The sequence below is a fragment of the Macaca thibetana genome, chromosome 2 (assembly GCF_024542745.1).
Source record: "Macaca thibetana thibetana isolate TM-01 chromosome 2, ASM2454274v1, whole genome shotgun sequence".
Classification (NCBI taxonomy): domain Eukaryota; kingdom Metazoa; phylum Chordata; class Mammalia; order Primates; family Cercopithecidae; genus Macaca; species Macaca thibetana.
In genome coordinates this window covers 52,667,841-52,679,723 of record NC_065579.1, presented here as the reverse complement: position 1 = coordinate 52,679,723, position 11,883 = coordinate 52,667,841, and the positions used below count along the sequence as shown (strand labels likewise).

Genomic DNA, 11,883 nt, shown 5'->3' with positions numbered 1-11,883 from the left:
AAAAAAAAAAAAAAAAAAAAAAAAACCCTCAGCAGTACATTACATATCAGATCCCTGTTGTGAAATAATGTTTTAAGATAACCGCTGGGTGCCCACCCCAAACCAGGATTTTCCTGCAGCTCTTCCTCCCACTCCAGCTTGTGGGGAGTTCGGTGCACTTTGTCTCAGGGTAGGAACTACACAGCAGAGAGGGAGAGAAGCTGTTTTAGGTCTAAATGCCTTAAGCCACAGCAGGGACCAGAAAGAGCACAGGATATAGGACAAAAGATTTCAAAGAACACATAATGGCTCAGAGCCAGTTTTACCCACCCTCCAATCTAGCTCTACATAATTCCTGGATTAATGGCAGAAGAGGACCGGAGGGAAGTATAAAAAGCTGGGCCCCTGAAGAGGTCCCCCTGCCATTCTCCCACCTCCCACACTCTCTCCCTCTCACCCCTTCCCTGCCTTCTGTGGGGGTGGAAGGAGGAGTGACAGAAACCCAACTAGGTTTGAGGAATCCACGTGCAGAGGGCATCTATTCTTGCTTTCCAAGCAGAATCTGGGGGGTGGTAAGATTTCCCGGTTGATCCTGCACTAGCAGGACACAGGGGTGACCAGTAAAGATGGTTCTATGGGGTGTCCCAGATGAGGGGCCTAAAGCAGCCTCATGGAATTCCCGCATGCTCACAAGTAGAGACGGGAGATACATGGAAAAGTAGACAAAAAAGTTGGCTGAGAGAATAAAAAAGAGCCACACTCGGGGAGGCCCAGATGTCAGAAGTGGGGATGGATAACAGCACACCTATGGACTGAACAGGAGAGAAAATGCTGTGAATCTTAGCAGATGCCAGCCTCACAGATGATTCCCAAGAGCCAGATGTCCTTTCCCAAAGCTGTGACATAAGCCTCCTGGAACCTAGCCACAAACTCAGGGAGAAAAGGGAACCCTGAATTGGCTGAGATTAAGTTTCTGCCACCAGGCAGGATGAAAGCTAAAATATGAATTCAGTTGTCAAAGAAAAACAAAGAAAAGTATTTCTTCCGCAATCGGGAATGTATCCTGGGGTTTCTATACCTTATGCTTTTCTAGAGTGTGAGTGTTTGGGCTGTGGGTACTCCAATCGTCTGCTCATCCTGCTCTCATAAGCAGCACAACAAGGCTATATGGAGACTCTGGATTTCCCTGTGCAAAACCCATTCTACGTCTAGCTATAAGGCAGTGTGAAGCAGCAGAAGAATGGGGGAGGTGGCCTCATTCACTTTTAGAATATGTGACAAAAAATTTATATACATATGCACATTCTCAGATTTCCTCTCCAAGCTCGTTCAAGTGGATTCTGCCTTTGCCCGTTCAATATTAACCATTTTAGTGCCACCCGTAAGAGAATTCTGCCTTTGCCAGAGAGGGTCTCCTGAGGTTTGTCTACAGAAGAATTGAGAGGGCCAGGGAAAAGGTAGAAGATGAAGGAAGTACCATTATAGTCTTGGGAAAGAGAGTTGGGGGTGGGGGGGTTATATGTGTTCAAGGTGTGAATGAAGTACCCAAACACTGATGGCTGCAATTTCAGTTCATAGTCAGAGTTTTTAATAGTAAGCAACAGCACACCATCCACTTGGTGGATTTAAACTGAACTGTCAAAAGGGTTTTGAGTAGCTCACAGAAATGGCAAGAAAGCAGGAGAACTGGGTTTGGAGCGATCTATGTCTAGAATGATCCTAAAACCTCACCCCAGGACTTCTCTGGGAAGGATGCTGCCAGTACTGCCGCTTGGCCCACTGAGTCACAAGATTATCACAGGGCTTCTCTCAGGTCTGCTGCTTTCCTTCACTAACTTTGGTTCCAAGTGTGGGGCAGGTGTGTCTGAGAGGCTAAGCCTAGGTCATTTACCTGAGATCTGGGAACATGTGTGATTGTTATTTTTCAGCTTCTGTGGTGTGTGGTGGTGTAAGATACAAAAGAAGGGAGAATGTCCCCAAACATCAGATGAGGTCATGGGCAAGAAAGCCAGAAAGATGGCGCTTGTCTATCACTGAGGCTAACAGCCTCATAAACCTGTGGGCACAAGTTTGTTCTTTAGTATTTGTTGAATACAGATTCCATGTTCCTTTCCCTGCACTACTGAATCACAATCTAGGAGAACGGGGTCCTGAAACTGGCATTTTAAAAATCAGCACTTCAAATGATTTTTATGTGCCTCAAGCTTTTATATACACCATCATCAGCCCATGGGTATAGCTAACAATCACTCTAAAAATCACCATATTTTGAAAGCATTCACATCCTGGGAAATAAAGTATAACTCTCTACAGGTGGTTGTAGAGTCTATGGCTTTAGAGTGTAACAGGCATTGGATTAGTTCCAATTTTACCCTGTATAAAGTTCTGCAATTTTAGAAAAGTTGCTTTTTCTCTGATATGGCTTGAATCTATCTCCTAAAGTTCATGTGTTGGAAATTTAACCTCCAATGCAACAGTGTTGGGAAGTGGGACCTTTAAGAGGTGATTAGGTCATGAAGGCTCTGTGCTCATGAATGGATTAATGTCGTTATCTAAGGAGTGGGTTTGTTATCATGAGAGTGAGTGTTATAAAAGTGAGTTAATTCTTGCTTTCTCTCTTTCTCTTTTGCCCTGTCTCACCCTCTTTCATTTTGCCATAGGATGATGCAGCAAGAAGGCCCTCACCAGATGCCGGTACTGTGATCGTGGACTTTTCCACTTCCAAAATTGTGAGAAATAAAGTTATTTCCTTTATAAATTACCCAGTCTGTGATATTCTATTACAGCAATACAAAACAGACTAAGACAATCTGAACCTTAGTTACACCACCTGTAAAATGGGATAACAATAATATAAACCAATTAAGGAAGGATAGGCTATGCTGCTGAAACAAACAGCTTGACGTCTTGATGGCTTAACATAGTAAAGGTTTATCTCTTTTTAATAAATTGTTTTTAGAGTAGCTTTAGGTTCAAAGCAAAATTTAGTAGAAGGTACAGAGGTTTCCTAACAACCCTGGCCCTGAACGTGCATAGTCTTCCCAATTATCACCATCTCACTAGAATGGTACCTTTGTTACAATTGATAAACCTACATTAACACATCATTATCGCCCAGAGTCCATAGTTTACAATACAATTAATTTTTGCTGTAGTACATTCTATGTGTTTGGACAAATGTATAATGACATATACCTACCACTATAGTATCATACAGAGCAGTTTCACTGCCCTAAATACCCTCTGTGGTCCACATGTTTATCTCTCCTTGCTCCCCAACCACTAGCAACCACTGATCTTTTTACTGTCTCCATAGTTTTGCCTTTTCCAGAATGTCTTATAGCTGGAATTATACAGTATATAGCCATTTTGGATTGACTTCTTTTCACTTAATAATGTGCATTTAAGTTTCCTTCATGTTTTTTCATGGCTCACATCCTTTTAGCACTGAATAATATTCCATCATTTGGATGTACCACAGTTTATCCTTTCACGTACTGAAGGACATCTTTGTTGCTTCCACATTGGCAATTATGTATAAAGCTGCTATAAATATCCATGTACAGGTTCTTGAATGGATATAAACTTTCATTTCCTTTGGGTAGATACCAAGCAGCATGATTGCTGGATCATATGGTAACAGTATGTTTAGTTTTGTAAGAAACTGCTAAACTGTCTTCTAATGTGGCTGTGCCATTTTGCATTTCCAGGAGCAATGAATGAGAGTTCCTGTGGCTCCACATCCTTGCCAGCATTTGGTGTTATCAATTGTCTGGACTTTGGCCATTCTAATAGGTACATAGTGGTATTTAATTATTGTTTTAATTTGTATTTTTCTAATGATATATGATGTATAGCATTTTGCCATATGCTTATTTGGCATCTGTATATCTTCTTTGGTGACATGTCTGTTAAGGTCTTTGACCCATTTTGTAATTGGGTTGTTTGAGTTCTGATGTTGAGTTTTAAGAGTTCTTTTACATTTTGGATGATAGTCTTTTATCTGTCTTTTGCAAGTATAGTCTCCTAGTTTGAGGCTTATCTTCTCATTTTCTTCAATTGTCTTTCACAGAGCAGAAGTTTCAAATGTTAACAATGTCCAGCTTACCTAATTCTTTATTTCATGAATTTTGCCTTTGGTGTTGCAAAGTCATTACCGTATCCAATTCATCTAGATTTTCACCTACATTACCTTCTAGGAGTTTTTTATTTTTGCATTTTATATTTAGGTCTATAATTCATTTTCTGTTAATTTTTATGAAAGTGTAAGGTCTTTGTCTAGATTTTTTGCATGTGCATGTTCAATTATTTGAACATCATTTGTTGAAAAGACTGTCTTTTCTCCATTGTATTGTCTTCGCTCCTTTTTCAAAGATCAGTTGACTACATTTATGTGGATCTATCTTTGTGTTCTCCATTCTGTTTCATTGATCTGGTTGTCTATTCTTTGTTAATACCACGTTGTCTTGATCACTGTAGCTTTACAATAAGTATTAAAGTCAGTATCATTTCTCTGACTTTGTTTTTTTCCTTCAATATTGAATTGGCTATTTGGAATCTGTTGCTTCTCAATGTAAATTTTAGAATTAGTTTGTCAATATCCACAAAATAACTTGCTGGGATTTTTATTTCAATCGTGCTGAATCTATGGATCAAGTTGGAAAGAAGTGACATCAACATTTTTACAATATTGAGTTTTCCTAGCCATGAACATGAAATATTTCTACATTTACTTAATTCCTCCTTGATTTCTTTCATCAAAGCTTTGCAGTTTTTCTCATATAAACTTTTCACATATTTTATTAGATTTATACCTAAGTATTTCATTTTGGGGGGTGCTAATATAAATGGTAGTGTGTTTTAGCTTCAAATTCCACTTGTTCATTGTTATTATATAGAAAAACTATTGACTTTTGTCTATTAACCTTGTATTAAGCAAAACTACTATACTCATTTTTTAGTTCCAGGAGATTTTTTTGTTGATCCTCTAAATTTTCTACATAGCAAATTACATAATCTGTAAACAAAGACAGTTTTATTTCTTTCTTCCTAGTCTTTATACCTTTTATTTTCTTCTCTTGTCTTATTGTATTAGCTAGGACCTCAAGTATGATGTTGAAAAGGAGAGGTGAAAGGGTGTATTCTTAGCTTATTCCTGATCTTAGCAGGAATCTTTGTTTCCCAGCATTAAATATGATGTTTGCTGTGGGATTTTGTAGATATTCCATATTAAGTTGAGGAAGTTCTCTTCTATTTCTAGATTACTGAGAGTAAAAACTCTTATAAAAATAAGTGAGTGCTGGATGTTGTCAAATGCTTTACCTGCATCAATTGGTATGTTTGTGTGATTTTTCTTCTTTAGTTTGTTGATGTGATGGATTACATTAATTGATTTTCAAATGTTGAACCAGGCTTGCACACTTGGAATAAATACTCCTTGGTTGTGGTGTATGATTCTTTCTACTGGATTCTATTTGCTAATATATTATTAAGAATTTTTGTATCTATGTTCATGAGAAATACTGGTCTGCAGTTTTGTTTCTTTGCAATGTCTTTATCTGGTTTTGGTATTGGATAATGCTGGCCTCATAGAATAAGGTGGGAAGTAGTCCCTCTGCTTCTATTTTCTGCAAAATATTGTAGAATTGGTATAATTTATTCTTAAATTTTTGGTAGAATTTACTGGTGAGCTCATCTGGACCTGTTTCTTTCTGTTTTGGAAGGTTAATAATAATAATAATCATTATTATTATTTGAGACAGAGTCTTTGTTGCCCAGGCTGGAGTACAGTGGTGCCATCTTGGCTCACTGCAACCTCTGCATCCCGGATTCAAGCGATTCTCATGCCTCAGCCTCCCAAGTAGCTGGAATTACAGGCATGTGCCACCACTCGCTGCTAATTTTTGTATTTTTAGAACAGACAGGTTTTCGCCATATTGCCCAGGTTGGTCTGCAACACGTGGCCTCAGGTGATCTGCCTGCCTCAGCCTCCCAAAATACCGGAATTACAGGTGTGAGCCACTGCACCTGACCTGGAAGGTTATTAATTATTGATTCAAATTTTAAATATATATGTATACATATAGACACACATATATTGTATGTGTATATATACATATATACATATAAATATCTATATACACACACACACACATATATATGCCTATTCAGATTGTCCATTTCTTCTTGTGTGTGTGTTTTGGCCACTCGAGTCTATCATTGAGTTGGTACATTTAATCTAGGTTATCACATTTATAAGCATAGAGTTGTTCTCATAGTACTTCTTTATTGTCCTTTTAATGTCCAAGGGAACTATAATAATATTCCCTCTTTCATTTTTGGTATTAGTAATTTGTATGATCTCTCTTTTTTTATTTGCTAATATGGCTAGAGACTTCTCAATTTTGTTCATCTTCTCAAAAAACAAGCTTTCCGTTTTGTTAATTGTCTCACTTGATTTCTTCTTTTCCATTTAATTGATTTCTGCTCTAATTTTTATTATTTCTTTTCTGCTTACTTTGAATTTCTATTGCTCTTCTTTTTCTAGTTCCCTAAAGTGGAAGTTTAGATTATTTATTTTAGTTCTTTCTTCTTTTCTAATATATGCCTTCAATGCTATAAATTTTCCTCTAAGTACTGCTTTTGTTGCATCCCACAAATCTTGATGAGTTGTGTTTTCATTTTCATTTACTTCAAAGTATTTTAAAATTTCTCTTGTGATTTCTTCTTTGACCCATGTGTTATTTAGAAGTATGTTGTTTAATCTCTAAGTATTTCAGTATTTTCTACCTATGTTTCTGTTACAGATTTCTAGTTTAATTCTATTGTGTTATGAGAAGACATTGTACAATTTATATTCTTTCATATTTGTTAAATCATGTTTTATGCCCCGAAATGTGGTCTCTCTTAGAAAATGTTCCATGTGAGCTTGAGAAGTATGTGTACTGTGTTGTTGCTGGATGATGTAGTCTACAGAGGCCCTTATATCCATTTGATTGATAGTGTTGTTGAGTTGGACTAGTCCTTGCTGATTTTCTGCCTGTTGGATCTGTCCATTTCCTTTCCAGATTGTTCATTATAAGTGTATAGAAATGCAATTGAGTTTTGTTTGTTACTTTGCTGAACTCAGTTATTAGTTCTAACAGCATTTTTAAGAAATCTTTAGGGCTTTCTACATATAAGATTATATCACCTGTGTCAGTGATAATTTTACTTCTTCCTTTCCAGTTTGGATGCCTTTTATTTCTTTTTCTTGCCTAATTGCTCTTGCTGAACTTCCAGTATGCTGTTGAATAGAATGATAAAAGTGAATATACTTCTTTTGTTCCTGATCTTAGAGGAGAAGCTTTAAGTCTTTCATCATTGAGTATGATGTGTATTGTGAATTTTTCACATACGACTTTAATATGTTGAGAATTTTACATATGTTTCATAATTTTTCCTCCTATTCCTACATTGTGGAATGTTTTTATCCGGAAAGGGTGTTGAATTTTGTCAAGTGCTTTTCCTTCATCAGTTGAAATGATCATGTGACTTTTTCTTCATTTTGTTAATGTGGTATACTACATTCTGTGGAAGTCACATCAGCCAAGGGGGAAGGGACTTGCAACAATGCTGGGAAATGCAACAGCAATGGCTTCTTCTTTGTCTGCATCTCTGAGATCAGAAGAGCACCAATCCACGATATTTGAGAACAGAATCCCTTTAGCCCAACCTGGCTTCTGCAAGCTGTTTGCAGGCTGTTCCAGGAACATGTGCACAGCTGCTTGTCCCAGAGCTGAGGCATGGGGGATGGGTAACTGCTCCTCTGCTAAGAGCAGAAATTGACTGAAATTAACCAGCATTTACCATCCAAGACTTCCCCTGAAAGTTTTAAGTCTTCAGTAGACTCCTGAGTTCCAAAACCATTACATTAGCCAGATTCTGCCAGTGCCTTGGTGTTTAGGTGAGAAGACACGTTCCTGGTGCTTTCTACAGTGCCATCCTGCCATAATCCTCCTCCACAGTTCTATTAGCTTTTTCTCACATATTTCAATTCCCTCCTGTTAGGCACATACTCACTGAGGATTGACGACCCTTTTATCAGTATGTAATTCCTCTCTTTATCCCTGATAACTTTCCTTCCTCTGTAGTCCATTCTGTCTGAAAATAATATATAGCTATTCTTGTTTTCTTTTCATTAATGTTAGTGTGTTATATATTTCTTCAACTCTTTATTTTTTATTCTTAATTGTTCTAACAGCTTGTTCAAAATAATAACAGAAACAATGTATTCATATATACATGTTTATGTATAAGTGAAATGAATAACAACATGATAAAAGGAATGTGAGAGAAGAATTACAAATATTTTGTTACTATAAGGTACTTGCACTACAGAAGTATAGTGTAATTTAAAAGTACACTTGGATTTGTTATAAATGTCTACTGCAAACTCTAGGGCAACCATAAATAAAAGTAAAAAAAAAAAAAAAGAACTATTTGTCCCTGTTTGCAGATGACATGATTGTATATTTAGAAAACCCCATTGTCTCAGCCCAAAATCTCCTTAAGCTGATAAGCAACTTCAGTGAAGTCTCAGGATACAAAATCAATGTGCAAAAATCACAAGCATTCTTATACACCAGTAACAGACAAACAGAGAGCCAAATCATGAATGAACTCCCATTCACGTTAGCTTCAAAGAGAATAAAGTACCTAGGAATCCAACTTACAAGGGACGTAAAGGATCTCTTCAAGGAGAACTACAAACCACTGTGCAGTGGAATAAAAGAGGACACAAACAAATGGAAGAACATACCATGCTCATGGATAGGAAGAATCAATATTGTGAAAATGGCCATACTGCCCAAGGTAATTTATAGATTCAATGCCATCCCCATTAAGCTACCAATGACTTTCTTCACAGAATTGGAAAAAATTGCTTTAAAGTTCATATGGAACCAAAAAAGACCCTGCATTGCCAAGACAATCCTAAGCCAAAAGTGCAAAGCTGGAAGCATCACACTAACTGACTCCAAACTACACTACAAGGCTACAGTAACCAAAACAGCATGATACTGGTACCAAAACAGAGATATAGACCAATGGAACAGAACAGAGCCCTCAGAAATAATACCACACATCTACAGCCATCTGATCTTTGACAAACCTGACAAAAACAAGAAATGGGGAAAGGATTCCCTATTTAATAAATGGTGCTGGGAAAATTGGCTAGCCGTAAGTAGAAGGCTGAAACTGGATCTTTTCCTTACTCCTTATACGAAAATTAATTCAAGATGGATTAGAGACTTAAATGTTAGACCTAAAACCATAAAAACCCTAGAAGAAAACCTAGGTAATACCTTTCAAGACATAGGCATGTCCCCTTTCGCTGCTGCGGCTGCAGCCATGAGTATGCTCAGGCTTCAGAAGAGGCTCGCCTCTAGTGTCCTCTGCTGTGGCAAGAAGAAGGTCTGGTTAGACCCCAATGAGACCAATGAAATCGCCAATGCCAACTCCCGTCAGCAGATCCAAAAGCTGATCAAAGATGGGCTGATCATCCGCAAGCCTGTGACAGTCCATTCCCGGGCGCAATGCCGGAAAAATACCTTGGCCCGCCGGAAGGGCAGGCACATGGGCATAGGTAAGCGGAAGGGTACAGCCAATGCCCGAATGCCAGAGAAGGTCACGTGGATGAGGAGAATGAGGATTCTGCGCTGGCTGCTTAGAAGATACCGTGAGTCTAAGAAGATTGATCGCCACATGTATCACAGCCTGTACCTGAAGGTGAAGGGGAATGTGTTCAAAAACAAGCGTATTCTCATGGAACACACTCACAAGCTGAAGGTAGACAAGGCCCGCAAGAAGCTCCTGGCTGACCAGGCTAAGGCCCGCAGGTCTAAGACCAAGGAAGCATGCAAGCGCCGTGAAGAGCGCCTCCAGGCCAAGAAGGAGGAGATCATCAAGACTTTGTCCAAGGAGGAAGAGACCAAGAAATAAAAGCTCCCCTCTTTGTCTGTACATACTGGCCTCTGTGACTACATAGATCAGCCATTAAAATAAAACAAGCCTTTATCTGCGAAAAAAAAAAAAAAAAAAAAAAAAGACATAGGCATGGGCAAGGACTTCATGTCTAAAACACCAAAAGCAACGGAAACAAAAGCCAAAATTGACAAATGGGATCTAATTAAACTAGAGAGCTTCTGCACAGCAAAAGAAACTACCAGCAGAGTGAACAGGCAACCTACAGAATGGGAGAAAATTTTTGCAATCTACTCATCTGACAAAGGGCTAATATCCAGAACCTACAAAGAACTCAAACAAATTTACAAGAAAAAAACAAACAACCCCATCAAAAAATGGGCAAAGGATATGAACAGACACTTCTCAAAAGAAGACATTCATACAGCCAACAGACACATGAAAAAAGGCTCATCGTCACTCACCATCAGAGAAATGCAAATCAAAACCACAATGAGATACCATCTCACACCAGTTAGAATGGCAATCATTAATAAATCAGGAAACAACAGGTGCTGGAGAGGATGTGGAGAAATAGGAACACTTTTACACTGTTGGTGGGATTGTAAACTAGTTCAACCATTGTGGAAAACAGTGTGGCGATTCCTCAAGGATCTAGAACTAGAAATACCATTTGACCCAGTCATCCCATTACTGGGTATATACCCAAAGGATTATAAATCATGCTGCTATAAAAACACATGCACACGTATGTTTATAGCGGCACTATTCACAATAGCAAAGACTTGGAATCAACCCAAATGTCCATCAGTGACAGACTGGATTAAGAAAATGTGGCACATATACACCACAGAATACTATACAGCCATTAAAAAGGATGAGTTTGTGTCCTTTGTAGGGACATGGATGCAGCTGGAAACCATCATTCTCAGCAAACTATCGCAAGAACAGAAAACCAAACACCGCATGTTCTCACTCATAGGTGGGAATTGAACAATGAGATCACTTGGACACAGGAAGGGGAACATCATGCACTGGGGCCTATTGTGGGGAGGGGGGAGGAGGAAGGGATTGCATTGGGAGTTATACCTGATGTAAATGACGAGTTAATGGGTGCAGCACACCAACATGGCACATGTATACATATGTAACAAACCTGCACATTGTGCACATGTACCCTAGAACTTAAAGTATAAGAATAAAAAAAAAAATCACCATCCATTTCGATCCCCTAGTACTTTTAAAGCTAGGCTTTTAGAAATAATGTGCAATTATATTATTTAACTTGTGAAGAACCTTTATTTAAATGGCCATGTATAAAAGGCACTATTAAAAGCACAGTTGCCCAGGGTAAAAAAAGAAAAAAAAAAAAAAAAAAAAAAAAAAAAAAAAAAAAAAACTACAAATGATATGTTGATAAAAGAGATAAAGTGCTCATTAAAACCACAAAAGGCAGCAAAAGTGTGAAAGACAAAAATAAAAGCAAAAATCAAGGGCAACAAATAGAAAACATCACAAATACGTGAGATGTTGATGCAGTTATATCAATAATGACTGTGAATATCAATCGTGTAAATGCACTGCCTTAGACAGTTTGGGGGGCTGTAAAAAATTCTTACATGCGGTAGCTTACAAACAACAGAAATGTATTTCTCACAGTTCCAGAGGCTGTAAGTGTGAGATGAGTGCCCGCGTACTCGGGTCCAAGTGCGGGCCCCCTTTCAGAGTGCAGACTGCCAACTTTTTGTTGTATCCTCACATGACAGAAAGAGAGAAGGAGCACAAAGTGGCTGAAGATAGGTAGATTTCCTGGGCAGCTATCTTTGAACATTTGAGCTCCTTTAATTGGGCCACGAGTTGGAGTTATTTGCCTTTAGTGTGATGAAGAAGAGAAAGAGAGAGAGAGCAAAAAGCACTGTAGGCTATTGCAAGGCCAGGCTG

General features: G+C 38.3%; 1 protein-coding gene across 1 annotated transcript; it reads left to right on the top strand.

Moving 5' to 3' along the window:
* The first annotated feature begins 9,348 nt into the window (after positions 1-9,348).
* On the top strand, positions 9,349-10,040 carry LOC126948251 (60S ribosomal protein L19-like). The gene has a single exon (XM_050779809.1). It carries the CDS (start codon positions 9,370-9,372, stop codon positions 9,958-9,960), a length of 591 nt encoding a protein of 196 aa, XP_050635766.1. The 5' UTR covers positions 9,349-9,369; the 3' UTR covers positions 9,961-10,040.
* Positions 10,041-11,883: the final 1,843 nt, after the last annotated feature.

Bases quoted from the DNA above. Each gene is read 5' to 3' on its own strand.
- LOC126948251 (XM_050779809.1), top strand. From the start codon at position 9,370: ATGAGTATGCTCAGGCTTCAGAAGAGGCTCGCCTCTAGTGTCCTCTGC.